Consider the following 17,264-nt stretch of genomic DNA (forward strand, 5'->3'; position numbering starts at 1 on the left):
AACTGTTTGTGGCCATTTAAAGTGGGATTAGGATTTTACATATATGGACGACGGGATTCTAGTTCACTGACCTTTATTTTGAAGTGAACAGAGTCGGCTGGCTTCACAATACTCCTCCAGCGCAGAGTGACACCGGGCCGGTGTGATCATCCGTCGAGGTAGCGACCATGCCGACTGTCAGCGTTAAACGAGATCTCCTTTTCCAAGCTCTTGGAAGAACATTTAGTACGTTTCTTAAGACGGGATATATTATAGCTGTTTTAATGCGGAATGAAAGATTTTAGTAAACGGTCATTTCGATGTGAGTAAGCTAGCTTTCCAGCTAGCTAGAAATACAGTAGTGTAGCTAGCGTTTATATATATATATATATATATATATATATATATATATATATATATATATATATATACACAATTTTTTAAGTAACTTAATAAATATCTTTATACTTCAGTGTTTAAAAAAACACCTGGAATGTACAAACGTCTGATGGCTAAGATAAATGAACTAATTGGCGTTTGTGTTGGGGTGATTGCATCAGATAAACGAAAACCGAAGAAGCAGAGTCCAGATGAAAAAAAAATAGAATACTGTGTTCGTGTTCTTGTCGAGATGTGTGCTACTCCAAATGTATGTAGACATTGTAAGAACACAACATTGTATTTTGGGGTTTGTTGGTTGAGTTCCAATTTATTTCACAGAAGAGAACATTAGCTAGCTGTTGACGTAATCACAAAGCGCCAGGTGTAAGCATGGTTCGGTATGCAATGGTTTTCCGTTTTTAAAGCTGTCGCTGTGTTCCTGTGTCTTTTATAGCTGATGAAGAATTTGACGAGCTATGTTTCGAATTCGGCCTTGAGTTGGACGAGATTGTAAGTTGAGGAGCGGCACCGCTGGTTTTTATCACTGTTGTGGGTTCAAACAGTTAAGGCTGACATTGTCACAAAGTGCATACAGTGGTTGCAAGCATATTTCAGTTAATTTTAAGATGTCTGACTTGTCTCTGCATAGACCCATTTATACTATGAAGGTGGTTTCTTGATTGGGGTGTGGGTGCGTGTGCGTACGTCTGTCCTGTGCATTTAGACATCAGAGAAAGATATAATCAGCCGTGAACAGGGGGACCAGAAGGCTTCAGAAGCTTCAGATGTGGTTCTCTATAAGATTGATGTGCCTGCTAACCGCTATGACCTCCTCTGTTTGGAAGGCTTGGTCAGAGGCCTGCAGGTCTTCAAAGACAAGTAAGACACAGCGCTGTTTATGATTATGCTTTTGTTGTGTTTAGGGGTAGGATTTTAACAATAATTAGATTGACACACATCTTGACATAAACTAGATCATGCACTGTGTCATTGATACTTAATTGCCTGTACATATTGATGCTATGTTGGATGAAAGGCTTAATTTATTTGATTTAGGAAGGATAATATTAATTATCAAATAACAGGAAGTAGCCTGCTGAAAAAGTATTCTGACAAGATTGGTATAAATTTAGGTTTAACGTTACGGTGACGTTAACATGATGATACCTGAATATGGAACCAGCTCAAAATTAACTCATGAAGAACTCATAAGAATCCTGCCTCAGTGTATACACCTCAGCACGCTAGTGTGTTTGTACTTTCTGTGTAGTATTGTGATAATTACTGCTAGCTGTTAGCTGTGATGTAATAGTGTGTGTGTGTGTGTGTGTGTGTGTGTGTAGAATGGAGGCCCCACGCTACAGTCGTGTAAATCCTCTGAATGGTGATCCACAAAGGCTGATCATAACTGGAGAGGTAAGTGAGACTCTCTCTGCCTTGTAAGCCTGGCTTATTGATTCCAGAATATCCGTGGGGTCCTGATGTATAGCAGCTTTCCATCTTGTTACCTGAATATATAAGGGATCCTGATCAAAACTGGCTGTCCCTCTTGCTGTCTGTGCAGACAGCGTCTGTGAGACCCCATGCTGTGGCTGCAGTCTTGCGCAACATCACCTTCACACCGGAGCGCTATGACAGTTTCATCGAACTTCAGGAAAAACTGCATCAAAACATCTGCAGGCGAGTCGCACGTTTGAATACATCTCTGCGTCTACACAGCAACATAATGATGGTAGTTTAATGCATCTACCATAATGAATACTCCTTGGAGGTTTTCTCAGGTTATGCCCATCTCTCTGTAGAAGAAGGACATTGGTTGCGATAGGAACCCATGACCTGGACACCATCTCAGGGCCGTTCACCTATACAGCCAAAGCACCCGATGACATCCGCTTCAAGCCGCTCAATCAGAATCAGGAATATAGTGCCACCCAGCTCATGGGCTTCTACAAGGTTAGTTTGGATTCCTAATGAGTGTGAAAGTAAGCATAGTGTCTATTCACCTGTATTCTTTGGAAGGGCAGAATCAATGATAATCTATTACAACAATATTCAATAAAGTTCTCGGGTCATTTTTCAAATAAAATGTCCCATTAAATTTAGTCCACAAGTAAAGCTTGGTGTGTTGTTTTTTATGGTGTATAATGTCTTTTTATGAGTAACAAATAGGCATATAAACAATAGAGTTACGCAGTCGAGTACGAGGAACAGTTACATTCTCTGTTTTCCTTGATGATTTCTAAGCACCTCAGTTAACCCTTGCATAAAGAGCTCTGAGCAGTCCATGATGGTCCGGCTCAGCTACTCGGCTTATTGTGTAAACGAGTCAAAGTGGCAGTCCACTGAGACAGCAGCACAGAAAATGTGGTCGATCACAACAGCATCATTATTATTTTTCCACTGCAGTTAACCTACTGAGTCGTTTTGTGGATATGTTTTTATGTAGTTTTTCCTAAACAAAGGCCATTGTGGCTACAGATGGTAACTTCTGTGTTTGGAGTCTTGGGGCGCCACAGACGGCTTCTCACCGGGGCAAAACCCAAAGGACCACGATAAAGCCGCTACAGAGCTGTCGGCGAGAGCATTAACCGATTTCCTGAAGTCTTAACAACCATCATGTGATTGATGTTTTTCTTTTGTCCTCCAGACAGACAGCCACCTACGGCACTACCTGCACATCATTGAGGATGAGCCGCTCTACCCGGTCATTTACGACAGCAACGGGATCGTGCTGTCCATGCCGCCCATCATCAACGGTGAGGCTCCGCACCGTGCCCCCCACGCACTTGTCCGAGACGGAATACCCTTATATGTATTGTATTGCTGTTTGTTAATGGTTACACTATATGCATTTCTGGTTAGGCGATCACAGCAAAATCTCCGTTAACACGAAGAACGTTTTTATCGAGTGTACTGCCACAGACCTAACTAAGGTAGCTTGACTTTTTCATTTTAGTGTTGTTGTTGTTGTTGTTGCTTAATCATTTTAAGACATAACAATTAGCCCCTGGTGTGTGACATTTTGTTTAAAGCCATGTTCAGAATTCCATGAAAGAAGTCCAACATAACTATGTTACCTAAAGGACGTTGCCTAAAAAGAGGACAACAAACCAAACAAACTCTATAATTACACTTAACAAAGTATATTCACTGGCAATAATATAGTTGACAAATTAGCTTTGAACTTAAAACATTGTCATGTCTAAATTGGGAAGCATTCCTGGGCTTAATTAGAAAATGGGTTTTGGTTTTGCATCTAGCTCACATCTTTAATGTTGGTTCACGATATGTACTTATCTGAATACATGTTAATAGCATTTGTTTGCTTACTTGTAGGCAAAGATTGTTTTGGATATGATTGTAACCATGTTCAGTGAACATTGCGACCAGCCATTCACGTAAGTGCGTGCATGCGCATGCCTCTGTTTGATTTCCTGTATAAGCTTTGTTTTAACAAACACTCGGATCTGTTCCTTGTTTCCCGTTTGTCTGATTCATATCCGATGTTTCGCTAAACTCCAGTCACATCCAACCTTCACTTCTGACCTAAGTGCATTATATATGCATTATATACACTCAGTGACCACTTTATTTGGTACACCTATTCACCTTCTTGTTAACGCAAATATCTAATCAGCTAGTCACATGGCAGCATGTGTTTAGGCATGTAGACATGGTCAAGACGACCTGCAGAAGTTCAAAGAGCATCAGAATGGGGAAGAAAGTGGATTTAAGTGACATAGTTGGTGGTGCTAGATGGGCTGGTCTGAGTATTTCAGATCTGCTGATCTACTGGGATTTTCACACATGACCATCTCTAGGGTTTACATTACAGAGAATGGTGCAAAAAAGAAAATGTGCAGTGAGCTCCAGTTCTCTGGGCAAAAAATGCCTTGTTGATGCCAAAAGTCAGAGGAGAGTGGCCAGACTGGTTTGGGCTGATAGAAAGGCAACAATAACTCAAATAACCACTCGTTACAACCAAGGAGAGGAACATCTCTGAATGCACAGCACATCAAACCTTGAAGCAGATGGTCTACAGCAGCAGAAGACCACACCGGGTACCACTCCTGTCAGCTAAGAACAGGCAGCTGAGACTACAATTCACACTGGCTCACCAAAATTGGATAAAAGAAGATTGGAAAAACTTGCCTGATCTCATGAGTCTCAATTTCTACATTGGGATGATGGGGTGAGAACATCATGAATGCATGGATCCATCCTGACTTGCATCAATGGTCCAGGTTGCTGGTGATCTGGGGAATATTTTCTTGGTATAATTGAGCATTGAAATGCATTAAGATGCCATAGCCTATCTGAGTATTGTTGCTGACCATGCACTTCCCTTTATGACTGCAGTGTGCCCATCTTCTGACACCATGTCACAAAGCTTAAATCATCGTGAACATGACAATGAGTTCACTGTGCTTAAATGGCCTCCACAGTCACCAATAGAGCACCTTTGGCATGTGCTAGAATGGGATATTCGTATCATGGCTGTACAGCCAACAAATCTGTTGCAAATGCATGATGATATCATGTCAATATGGAACTGTTGGGGGGAATGTTTCCAGCACAGTGTTGAACCTATACCATGAAGAATTTCAGCAGTTCTGAAAGAAAAAGTACTGGGTCCAACCCAGTACTAGCAAGGTGTACCTAGTAAAGTGACCAATGAGTGGATACTAACAGTGTAATTTTACAATTTCACTCTGGCAGCAATTCTAAAACCTGCATAAGGATAATTTTTGCTACAAACAGAAACTTTGGATAGTACCCAAACCAAATATGTCCGCTTTAGTCAGCAGTTATCACGTGGATTTCCAGCTATTCCAGTGTTGGCTTGGACAAGGGACAGAAGGTTATGGGGAGGAGCTCATACCCTGCTGTGATCTGCATATTAAGTCACACACTGTTCTTGTGTATTCATGTTTGTACATGTATGTAATGGGTCTCCATATACAGATCAGAATAAATTGGGTCAGGTAATGGGGGAAAAAAAAAGCAAGAATAATACAGCTTGAACCAAGCCATAGGTAGACATTACTAGCCATTATTTAAAAATGAATTCTGTCTTTTCCTTCTCTCCCCTCCATCTCAGAGTTGAGGAGGCAGAGGTGGTCTATCCAGATGGCAGGATGGTCACCTATCCTGTATGTATCTATCTCTGTATGTTATTGAGACTCTGCATATGTACAGTTTTAATCAGTTGCTTACAAATAGTGCTAATAACACTTTTTGTTACAACAGATAGATTTGTTACATATATGTATACCCTTTTTCCAATAAGAGAGTTAATATACTTTTGGCTGAGGAGGTCTTTTGGGGGTAGCATTGCAAGTTGAATGGGAGTCTCAATGGCGTTGTGGCGTTGATTGATATTTAACCTTTCAAACCCTAGGAGCTGGCTTATAGGACAGAAACACTTTCAGCAGACTACATCAACAGCAAAGTCGGCATTAAGTGAGACACCCACCATCACCTGTTGTTTACCTCTCTCTCTCTCTCTCTCTCTCTCTCTCTCTCTCTCTCTCTCAGACAGACAGACAGACAGACCAAGTATTAAAGCTCACACTGTATTTATGCGTGCGCTCTCTCTCTCTCTCTCTCTCTCTCTCTCTCTCTCTCTCTCTCTCTCTCTCTCTCTCTCTCTCTCTCTCTCTCAGTGAGACAGCAGAAAGCATAGCTCAACTTTTAACCAGGATGTGTTTGAAGTCAGAGGTCACTAGCGATGGTGCTGAGATCCAAGTTGAGATCCCGCCCACTCGATCTGATGTCATCCATGCCTGTGACATCATGGAGGATGCTGCAATGGCGTATGGTTTTAACAACATCACAAGGACAACGCCACGCACATATACTGTAGCCAATCAGGTCTTCCCAAACACCAATCAGTATCTCTAACTTTAGAAGTATAAATATATTGTATATCTTGATAGTTTATGCATTTCATTGTGTGTGATTTTAGGGATGGGGTTTTGAACTGAATTGATATTTGAATGTTCAATTTTAAACAAGTATACTTTGAATGTCATTATGGGGTAAATTTTCATTGCTTGCTTATTAGAGAGCTACATCAGAATTTCTGTAATACCATTTGCTATTTGGTTTTGCTTTTTAATGAATGAATGTGTTTTTTGTGTGTGTACAGTTCCCTCTCAACAAGCTGACAGAGCTGTTGAGATTAGACCTAGCAACAGCTGGATTTACAGAAGCTCTAACCTTTGCACTGGTATTCATTATACTCGTCTCCCCCACGCACCCACACACACTGGACCTACCTTTACAAGGACACACACACACAGAGATAAAATGGATGTAATCTCTCTCTCTCTCTCTCTCTCACCAGTGCTCTCAGGAGGACATAGCTGATAAACTGCAAAAGAACCTCAAAGACACGAAAGCTGTACACATATCCAACCCAAAAACTGCAGAGTTTCAGGTACCATACAGAGACACACATGCATATGCGCAGACACATACCAGGGCAAGACATAGCACTACTGTTGCTTGGAAATATAACTGCATAACGGGCCCTACACCCTTAGTCTGTATCTCTTGTTTGTCCACTAGGGTGCACACACTTATTAAAAATCAATTATTTCATTGTAATTGGCTGAAACCATTTATCAGAGAGATTTATCAGGATTGAGCAAAATTTTATCCCCAGTCAGGGCTTTTGTGGATTCTTTGTTCCAATTAATCAAATATTTGGATGTTGCTGAAGTATTGGATGCAGGTTTGTTGAATCTAAACTGCAAGCTGGTAGATCTTCAGGACTGTGGGGACACATCCATATTAAATAATCCATTGTATAGTAAATAGTGTACACAATTTAAATAGGTAATAAATAGTGTAATTACTGTCATGTCTAAAGCTCGGAATAAGTTTCCAAAAACAAGTGTTGGTGGTTGTGCAGTCTAATTGAGCATGTAGTTAGTGGACACTTTGTGGGTGATTTACAAAGAAAACGAGTGAGTGACACCACATGCAGGCAGTATTTAGAATGTGTCTTTTAATTGTGGTAAATGTTATGAGCAGCTATGGTAACTTTGGATTGCAAACAATACATATCGAAATATGCACACTGTGGGTAAAACTAAAGATTACCTAAGGATAAGCAGGTGGCATAGAAAATATATGAGCAAAAGAAAAATAAACATACAATAAAACCAAAATAGCATTGCTGGATAAGATGCATATTTAACTTTTTTTTTGGACCCTTGACACAGTTCAGAATAATCCACTCCAGATGTTCACTAATTCTCCTTTTTCATAGCCTCTTATTTCATCACGACATTAGTAACACAGCACAGTGCCTGCTCACTGGCCGTATTAACAAATTTCCAAAAATCCTTTCAGCCTTGGGAATTTACATTGGGGGTGTAAATGAATCTGTTTGCGTTGACCACACCCATTGTTACATACGCTAAGGTGGAAGCAGCCCAAATTGTATATTCATTAAGGAAAACCAGCCAAACAAACAATACTTATTTTTGCACAATTGAGATGCAATCCTTTGTTGATCCTGTTAGATCAGCTTCAACAATTTTTTTTCAGGTGTTATCAAGTTTGCAAGCATTTTTATACATATAAACCAGGGCCCAAGTGTTCAGTAGACTTATGTTTCATGCGTAGTTGATCGTATTAAGACGTGTTGTTTTATATCTGTGTTATGTACCAAGTCTGGTGTTCTGCATCTAGGTGGCACGGACCACGCTGCTTCCTGGGCTCCTGAAGACTCTAGCTGCCAACAGGAAGATGCCCCTTCCCCTCAAACTGTTTGAGATCTCAGACGTGGTACTGAGGGACGAAAGCACTGGTTAGTGTGTGCATTCGTCATTTTGCTCTGGCATGTTCAATGGATGTTTTGCTGAAACTATAGTCTACAGAGAACTGCATTGGCCAATTTCAGGCAAAGGGATAGTGGCGTGTGTGTGTGTATTCCACATAATGCATCAGGCCTTGCCATTGCAGACACAGCTTTGAATAAATGCTGATTAAATTTAACAGGCACTCAATATAATGCTATAAGATTTAACATAATGCTATTAATGTATGGCTATGTAGGAATGAGGCAGTTATAGCACTGATATGGGAAACATTTGGTTTTTATCATCAGCAATTATGGTGGATCCTGGGGGAAAAAAAATTCAGTATTCATTTTGCATGTCAAGGTACACAGGGATTTTGTCCATGTCTCTGTACATAAACTTTAAGCCCAGTTATGAGCATTTAGACAACTTGTCTCCTGAAGGAAGATGAATTTTGTAGTCTATTAAGAACTATTTTAAAATAGAAACATGAAAATCTCTACACGTCATTAAATCGAAGTCTTAGGCTGTTAAATATTTATGCTTGGTGTGTGTGCGTCAGATGTAGGTGCTCGGAACAGTAGGCGTCTGTGTGCGGTGTATTACAACAAAACTCCAGGCTTTGAGGTGATCCATGGCCTTCTAGACAGAGTCATGCAACTGCTAGAGGTCAAACCAGGGCGTAACCATGGTTACTACATCCAGGCAGCAGAAGGTAAGTGTTATTACGTTTGAAGCTCTTTAACAAGATATAAACTGTATGGTGTACAGAGAGATGGTTCATAGTGCAGTGGAGCCATATTTTACTATATGATGTTTTATAAATGTTTGTTTAATAGTAGATATGATTTATTTATAACATTTACAGCATTTGACAGACTCCTTTGTCCAAAGCACCTTACAGAAGTGCTTTATCTTTATCATATCCTCATGTTGTCATAGATAGTTTAGTGTCGACCATACAGTGAGGCCGACGTGCTGGCTAAAGTGAGAAAGAAGACAAAGGAGTGGGAGCGAGAGGCAGGCCGAGAGACAGCGAGCGAGAGAGAGAAAAACAAATAAGGAGATCAGAATAGACCTGCTAGACTCTGTCCCTCCTCCTCTGTCTGTCTCCCTCTTTCGCTGGCACTCTTGCAGGCATGTTCACTGACACATGCGCGCACAATCTCTTGCAGAGGTTTAGTCAGACTGACTCTTTCTCCCACCCGCGTCTCTCTCTCTCAGATTCCACCTACTTTCCCGGCCGCTGTGCGGAAATCTTTTCTCACGGTAAAAGCATCGGACGCCTCGGGGTCCTTCACCCTGATGTCATCAACAGCTTTGAGCTCACCATGCCCTGCTCTGCCCTTGACATTGATATTGAGCCCTTCCTGTGACCTTGTAGCTTAAGCCATTCCCGCATAAGTAACTATGCCTGCCAGCTACACTCATAAATGATCATTATTGGCTCCTGGTGGTTACACCCCCTTTAAACCCACACGAATCAGGAGGCAGTGGGCGGAGTCTGCATTCTGTTCTATGTTGAAATTGTGCAGAACATCACTGTTTCAATAAGGCCCCTTTATAGACAGTCCAACTGAATGCATATTTAATCATTTGTATACAGCAGGTTTGTGTTTATGTACAATACATGGAATTACGTCTCACATAAAATAAATATAGATGAAAACAGCCAGATGTTGGTCTTTGGTTACTAGACTGTTGAAATTGTTCTTAAAGAAACGTCTTTGTCAACTGAATCTGATTCCCTTTATTTGAGAACTATACTGGACATAAAGAACATGACTTTTACACCTGTGTTATGCTCTGAGTTATCATTACCCAAATTGTGCTGAGATGGGATGTAGATTGCTCTTAAATTTTCTTTGTCCTAGGAAGTTGGAGGGGCTCTGCTGACATTTATTTACTTAGAACATGTCAGCTACAACCGATGACTTGTTGGGAGTTTCAGAATGCTAATATGACTTGTGTATTGGATAGTAATAGTAATCTAATCAGTACTGAAATTATGTATGCATCGATGTTACGTCCAGTATTTTCAAACACTCAGTGTTGCAAAGTAATGAGGGATGTTGATCCAAGTCAATTTTGTAGGTGTGTTGAAAAGTTTAAAGCCAGAGCACCTTAATGACATTACAGCCACAACACCCAATTGTAAAGGGAAGATGACCAATAGGAGACTTGGTTTTGTTTCCTTTTTTATTAATTCTTGTCAACTAGAGTAACAAGACATTTTAAATCCAAAAAAATAAATTTTTATAAAAGGCAGAGGAGCTGCAAGAGCAGGCTTTCTGTTAAAGTTGTGATTCTGATGCTACTTTTCCTTTGTGACGACTTCACAGAAGAGCAAAATTCTGCTAATTCCTGCAAAACGATATATTTACAACGGGTTATGTGTTACACAAGTTATATGTTAAACAGTTTATATGTGTGAGATGTAAAATAAGAGCTGACTCCATCTTACTAGGAAAATAAATCGGTTTCTTTCCATCTAGTCATATCTTAACTGTAATGGTAGTTCTAGCATGCCACGGACGTGAATAAATAACTTGAATTTCATATGGAGTTCCTCTGTACAGCGCAGCAAGACTATGTAAACATTTGAATGTGTCTCAGCTTAATGACATCATGAGCCATGTCCCACATGGATATCGTCACATCACTGTAACGTGGGCTTGGAGTCACAGCAGTCTCACGAGTGAGAACACTCGGCAGACGGCCATGCTGTTTACCAGTCCAATGACCAAGTACGTGCTGAACTTGTATGGAACTTCGATCTCCTTCCGCTGACGGGCAACAATGTCGCTATGTGCTACTCCATAGCAACGACAGAGCAGCCGCAGACTAACCCACTTCGCTGTCTGTCGTGTAAGGACCAGGATGGCCAGACCCACCCCAAACCGTGTGACACCAAGTGCAAAGGTCACAGCGTTCATAGGCGGCAGGGTCACCGGAAAGGGTCCTGTGGGTTCGAAGGTCTGACCTAGTTGGTGATTCACCCAGTAACCCACTGAGCAGCCTGCACTCACAGCCATGATGATGGTAGTGTCCCCTCGTGTAGTGCTGTAATGGTCTAGCTCAGGGTATTTGTAGCACAGATAGAGGGGAAGAGCCAATGCTACAGCAGGGGAGAGGGGGCTATTGAGTTGTAGTGAGTCCAGAATGCTCCAGTGTGGATAAATTATTCCCAGAATGAGTGCAGATATAAGAATTCCACAGATAACATCCTGAGAGAATAAGAAAGAGTGATTAGTCCATCAAAGTTGCACTATAGGGCATGTAGTCATATGCAACTGATAATACATTAAGGGCCAGGTTTCTGGACATGGATAAATCCTACTCTAGGACTAAATGGAAATGCCAACAGTGAATCACCATTAAAATTCTATTTAGTCTTAGGCTTAATCTGGATCTGGTAAAGTGAGCCTAAGTGGTTTCATAGCATCCCAGTGTTACAGATATGCTTAGTTTATGGATAAAATGCAGTCAGTTTCCAGCACTGTACATTTGGTAGATCTGACAGAATCGACAGGCATAGCTGCTAATTCCACAATGATGAAATACAAGCAAGATGACCTCTCCCAACCTATTTCCCTGGTAAGTAGCTGACACTCATGGCTTGATATAGCTGAAAAAAGAAACTCACTGTGCGGTCAGATCTAATGTGCCCCACTAGCCTGTGTGTTCTAGGCGAATGGGAAAAGAGCCAAACTGTGTGCAGTCTAGAGGTTTGCAGGCTGCTGTCCACAAAGACGCAGCTACAGCAAATAACACACCCGATTAGGGTTATATTTCAGCTCAGACACACTGGGCCAAAGTGCACAGTACTTCCTCTGTTTTTAATTAATTTGCTCTCACATGCACACACACACACACACACACACACACACAGTGTTTTCTTTTAGATCTTACCAGTGCGGAGTGCATGCCCGTGTAGAGGCGACTGAGACACACCAGACCTGACAGAACCACAGCCAGGACTAAACCCACCTCGAACGTGAACTAAAAACACACACAGAAGCACAGTGCTTAGGGCTATATACACAGCTGGGGTGATTCACTATTGTGTGCACATTTAAATCGTCGTGTTTTTTTTTTTGTCTCCCCTACAGTGGAGTGTCTTTATATTTTGTGATTAAAATAATAATCTCAATGTCAGATGGACTAATTCTTGTTATATAATGGTGTGGGTTGAAATGATAAGACCTTTGCACCGGTTGATGTCCTAGGTGTATGTAGCCGTACCCCATCTGTCCTGTGCCCAGACAAACCCAACACAATACCGCACCTCCCACACAGTGATTGACTGGTGGGTGCGGTCAGTGGAAGGGGACACAGAGGGTTGACTGATGAATCTCTGTGTTGAATGCCTCTCTCAATCTCTCTCTTTTCCTTCTGTCTCTCTTGTTCTGCTTTTTTGGTTCACTGTCCTTTGTTTCTCAGCTGAAGAGTTCATCCCTTTTTCCTGGACCATGTCTTCATGTCATCCATCTCTTCTTCTGTTTTCTTCTTCCTCTGCTTGGCATACTGTCATCTTTTATCATCCTGTTTTTCTCTTTCAGTCTCTCTCCCTCCCTCTCTCTCTCCCTCACTCTCTCTCACTCCCTTGCTCTCTCCCTTCCTCACTCTTTCCCTCTCTCTCTCCATCCCTCTCTCTCCCCCTCTCCCTCCCTCACTCTCTCTCTCTCTTCCTCGATCTCTCACTCCCTCGCTCTCTCCCTCTCTCCCTTCCTCACTCTTCCTCTCTCTCTCCCCCTCCCTCACTCTCTCCCTCTCCCTCGCTCTCTCCCTCTCACTCCCTTCCTCACTCTCCCTCTCTCCCTCCCTCACTCTCTCTCACTCCCTCGCTCTCTCCCTTGCTCTCTCCCTCTCTCCCTTCCTCACTCTTCCTCTCTCTCTCCCCCTCCCTCGCTCTCTCCCTCTCCCTCGCTCTCTCCCTCTCTTCCTCACTCTCCCTCTCTCTCCCCCTCTCTCCCCCCCCCCTCTCTCTCCCTCTCTCTCTCTCTCTGCCATTTCTTCTCTTTTCATTTGCTTTTCCCTTCCCTTGGTTAATCAGTAACTGTGCTTGTCCTTTCATGTACCCTTTTCTTTTTTCTTCCCACCCTTGCCTCTCTCCCTCGCTCCCTCCACTGGGGATCCTCCACAGTAGGTAATGAAGACAATATATCAATACCATCAATGGATGCTGAGACGACAAGGCATGGGTATGACTGGGAAGACAGTGATCCCTTCAGAGTGTTTCTCTCTTTCTTACACACACAGTTCAGTTCATTTCTGAATGTGTAAACTCATGTCCAGTCTCCAGGGTTCCTAGCACACTGTGGAGTGTGATGGATTGGTTCATCTCTGAGTGACACTGAATGCTAATTTTTACTGAGGGCTTTTCACAGCATCTCACAAGCAGCTGGGTGGGTGTAGCCATTTGTGATTGATAATGGCTGACTGATTGCCTTTGCTGCAAGGACCATTTATAAACACTCTGCTTGTGTGTGCATGCATTGAATAAAGTGAAGTGAATGACTGTCCATACTACAGTGTACACTATCAATGTATCCCTAAACAGAAAAATATATGTGTTCTTACAGATTCTTCTGTATCAGTCTGTGTATATCTTACCCGCACTTTTCCCTGCATGCGTCTCTCTCCTTTGTGCCGAACAGAAGTGCACTATACCTGTGTGTGTCTGTGTGTGTATCAACAGCCTGTGCATTAGCATATGCATGTTTGTTTGTGTGTGTGTGTGTGTGTGTCTGACCTGAACTCTCTCTTGAGCACTGAACAGCAGTGTGAATGATATCGCAATAGCTCCCATCGCATGGGTGGAGGGCATTCCATATTCTGCATGCACGCGCTGCTCCAATTTAACCACAGGGGGCACTGTTGGCCGAGGCAACTTCAAAATGTCCTTCATTACCTGCCCTATATACATCACCACCTAGCCAGAGTCAGACAGAGGGATATGAAATGTAATGGGGATCATTCTTTCATAGGGGAATAGAGACAAATGGATGCAAATAAATGTAAACAGAACAGGCACACACACTGTCTCTCTCTGATGGGTGGCGATTACTTTCTAAAGAGTGCTCTCATTTTGAAGAAGAATGTGATTTGACAGATGTATATGCATGGAAATCTTTTATAAGAGATTGAAACTGTAAGAAGTGAAATTGACACTGGAATTTAATTCAGATGAAAATATAATTGTTTAATTTTATTTAAAGTTATCAAAGAGTTGCTGATGTTCTGTCAGGCTGTCGACATTTTTACTTTTTCTTTCAATGTGTGCTAGAGTAGAAATGTTGAGAGAAGAAGAGATACCTGGTACAAATATCATACAAGACTGCAATAAATATGCTTGTGCTGTCATTACCCTTACTCTGTGTGTGTGTGTGTGTGTGTGTGTGTGTGTGTGTGTGTGCGTGCGTGTGTGTGTGTGCGCGCGCACGTGCATATGTGTTTCCTCTCACAGCCCACATGTTGACAAGGCGTCGGCACAGGAACGGATCCAAGTTCCAGTGGATACAGGGCAGGAAGGAAATGTAAAAAACTTCACTTCCCAGTGCTGCGGACACCACAAACAGGAAGTAGAGAGGCCAGTTTCTCACCTCATACTGAGTACTGGCATGCTGAAAGGAAAAGAACGCCAGTTAAACTTGGCTGCCTTTTTATCTGCAGCATTTCAATGACCAGTGGTTCTCAAACACTTTATGCTCATGTGGTGGTAGTGATGATAAAGACATCACAATCCAAGTGCCTAAATGTGCTCCTGGTGATCCACATACGCCCTGCAGAGTTTAGTTCTAACTCCTGGAGCTCTACCTTCCTGTAGAAATAGTTCCAGCTCTGTTCCTTAATGTCTAAGGGCGTTTTCAAACTTGTTCCGGAAATCAAGGATCGATTCTAGGCTCGTTTTGGGGACGGGCTCATGATCGCTGGTTTGCTTCACAGAAGAATGTCATTCCGAACCGTGGATCCATTACCTAATTCTATACGTCACTTTTCTGCGTGCAGGTTTGCAAAATGTTAGGCATTAGGTTTATCCGTTGTTTTATTATTTATTTATTTTTATGATTTCCCTTGGATACAAACAAATCAAACTCAAGCGGCGAAGAACAAGGCCCTTTAGATTTATTGCATTTCACCGTGAAGGAGCACATGCTAACAAGGAGTAGTTCTCGTATGAAAAAGGTTTCAGCCATTCAAGCCAGCATGAGACTTGCAATTTTTTCGCTATGCTCCCAGTACACACGCTCGCTCCACAAAGCTGAGCCTGTTAAAGTAATCTTGCTCCAGTCCTAGGAAAGTGTGGCAAATACTGATGCAAAAAAGTGATGACATAGCCATATGCTGGTCCCATCTTACGTCTGCAATCCTTTCCGCGTAATGACGCGTTCCGCGCACAAGCGGCGCCGAGAGCACACGGCTCCCAAACGCGCAGCGACCCGCACCACAGTTCACAGGAAGCGAACTCCAGATGACCTATTCTAGGAGAACCAGATACCGGTTCGCTCGAAAACATTCACACTTGACCAAATGTACTTAACAAACACAGCAATCGGTGCTGGGTCCGGGGGAAAAAAAAAAAAACTAGTAATACAAAATCCTAAATATTTGACTGCTTTTAATATGACCACAGGGACCTATAAAATCATTCAGTTCAAAATGGATCCTGTCTGATGATGTATAGTGCTAAAACCATTAAGACTGAATTTGCCTTACCAGACATACAGGTCTGAGGGCAAAGTTAAGTCTTGTTTATTGATTTTTCCCAAATTTCTCAGAATAGAAAAAAAAATATTTTAAAGTTGTTGAAAAGCACACATAGTCTCATTCAAGCACTGGTGGGAAAATGTCTTGTATCTGAAGGTGTCTTTAATCTCTAGCAGTACCATAAGACATCACTTGCGTACGTGAACTTTACAGCCTTAACCAACCCGACGAGCGGGAAAAGCCTGTTTTTTTTTTCCATTTCATTTCATTTTTCTTCTCATATTTTGCCCCGTTTCTGTATGTAAAATGGAACTGATATGTGTGCAGCAGCGATAATACATTGGTGTATAGTTTTCATAGATATGCCCGTCACCATTATTTACTTACGTTAATTTTGCAGTCATCTGCGGTGTGGTTGTAGTTTGAGTTATCGTCCTGTGACAGCGATCTCCCGTTCGCGACCAAATCTCCTTTTCGGTGGTGAACCTTCGAGGCGGTCAAGTTACTGGGCTCATGCTCCCGTACTTGTCCCGTTTCAGTGGTTTCTGGCGCCGGATACAAACCGCATGCCTGCTGGAATGTAGCAACCAGATTCGAGCTGTTCAAATACGATATTAACCACCACATCACCGCACGCTACTACCTGCTACACCTACTTCTGAATACGCGCTTCCGCGTTTAATCCTCGCCACACGCGCGAGCGGGTAGACAGATGCGCACAGGTACATCTTGTTCATTACACCGGCATGGGTCTGACGTAGGTAGTTAGAACTAACCTATTGGGCATCAAAAATGATTTGCCCCGTCTCACAAATTGCCTGTTTACTTATTTATTTATTTGGCTCGCTCTGCCATTTACTGGCCTATTTTTGTGATGCATAGATCATGGCTTACATTATTTAGCAAGATGTGTGTGTGTGTGTGTGTGTGTGTGTGTGTGTGTGTGTGTGTGTGTGTGTGTGCGTGTGTGTGCGTGCGTGTGTGTGCGTGTGTGTGCGTGTGTGTGCAACTAAAATATTAAAATTCTGATGATATGGCCATTTTGTAGGTTTTTCTTTTAAACACCAAATACGGTTTTATCTGTAAAATTAAAATATTCTGAATATTTATTATCGGTACTTAAAGTTAAGACTAGAGATTGAATTAAAGTGTAGGAAAAGCATTAAGTTACAGCGATGCAAACCGCAAGACACCTTTTCTTTCTCTCTCTGTCTCTGTCTGTGTGTATGCGCGCATTAATGAGCTGCTCAATCATTAATGAGTCATAGCCTATTTAATATATCCGCACACTGTGTCGGATGCCCACCAACTTTGAGGATAACAGTACATGACGATTACATTTTCCCGCATGTGAGATTTTTCCAATTAACATTTTGATAT

At 42.1% G+C, this 17,264-nt stretch overlaps 2 protein-coding genes across 5 annotated transcripts; one reads left to right on the plus strand and one right to left on the minus strand.

Moving 5' to 3' along the window:
• The first annotated feature begins 103 nt into the window (after positions 1-103).
• Positions 104-9,965, plus strand: farsb (phenylalanyl-tRNA synthetase subunit beta). Of its 2 annotated transcripts, none has more exons than XM_027012151.2 (17): positions 104-225; positions 815-870; positions 1,085-1,239; positions 1,704-1,776; positions 1,925-2,040; positions 2,163-2,313; positions 3,008-3,116; positions 3,223-3,293; positions 3,697-3,758; positions 5,462-5,513; positions 5,762-5,823; positions 6,027-6,234; positions 6,512-6,592; positions 6,710-6,802; positions 8,065-8,182; positions 8,737-8,889; positions 9,399-9,965. In XM_027012151.2, the coding sequence occupies exons 1-17, from the start codon at positions 168-170 to the stop codon at positions 9,548-9,550; spliced, it is 1,770 nt and encodes a 589-aa protein (XP_026867952.2). In that variant the 5' UTR covers positions 104-167; the 3' UTR covers positions 9,551-9,965. The 2 variants fall into 2 exon arrangements, with proteins under 2 accessions (XP_026867952.2, XP_026867953.2); XM_027012152.2 differs by having other exon boundaries at positions 217-301.
• Positions 9,966-10,359: 394 nt separating this feature from the next.
• Positions 10,360-16,548, minus strand: sgpp2 (sphingosine-1-phosphate phosphatase 2). Of its 3 annotated transcripts, none has more exons than XM_027012155.2 (5): positions 16,272-16,548; positions 14,780-14,800; positions 13,930-14,109; positions 12,087-12,176; positions 10,360-11,401 (listed from the first exon to the last, which is right to left on the minus strand). In XM_027012155.2, the coding sequence occupies exons 1-5, from the start codon at positions 16,509-16,511 to the stop codon at positions 10,856-10,858; spliced, it is 1,077 nt and encodes a 358-aa protein (XP_026867956.1). In that variant the 5' UTR covers positions 16,512-16,548; the 3' UTR covers positions 10,360-10,855. The 3 variants fall into 3 exon arrangements, with proteins under 3 accessions (XP_026867956.1, XP_026867954.1, XP_026867955.1); XM_027012153.2 differs by having other exon boundaries at positions 14,642-14,800; XM_027012154.2 differs by lacking the exon at positions 12,087-12,176 and having other exon boundaries at positions 14,642-14,800.
• Positions 16,549-17,264: the final 716 nt, after the last annotated feature.

This window comes from Electrophorus electricus, chromosome 15, assembly GCF_013358815.1.
Source record: "Electrophorus electricus isolate fEleEle1 chromosome 15, fEleEle1.pri, whole genome shotgun sequence".
NCBI lineage: Eukaryota > Metazoa > Chordata > Actinopteri > Gymnotiformes > Gymnotidae > Electrophorus > Electrophorus electricus.

What these genes read in the sequence shown, in the direction of transcription:
- farsb (XM_027012151.2), top strand. Translation starts at nt 168, where the DNA reads ATGCCGACTGTCAGCGTTAAACGAGATCTCCTTTTCCAAGCTCTTGGA. An exon ending in GCAGGATGGTCACCTATCCT is followed by an intron (nt 5,514 to 5,761) that starts GTATGTATCTAT and finishes TTCAAACCCTAG; the next exon opens with GAGCTGGCTTATAGGACAGA. An exon ending in CTACATCCAGGCAGCAGAAG is followed by an intron (nt 8,890 to 9,398) that starts GTAAGTGTTATT and finishes TCTCTCTCTCAG; the next exon opens with ATTCCACCTACTTTCCCGGC.
- sgpp2 (XM_027012153.2), bottom strand. Translation starts at nt 16,511, where the DNA reads ATGTGGTGGTTAATATCGTATTTGAACAGCTCGAATCTGGTTGCTACA. An exon ending in GCCTTGTCAACATGTGGGCT is followed by an intron (nt 14,110 to 14,641) that starts GTGAGAGGAAAC and finishes GACTCTGGCTAG; the next exon opens with GTGGTGATGTATATAGGGCA. An exon ending in GTGCTCAAGAGAGAGTTCAG is followed by an intron (nt 12,177 to 13,929) that starts GTCAGACACACA and finishes GTGTGTTTTTAG; the next exon opens with TTCACGTTCGAGGTGGGTTT.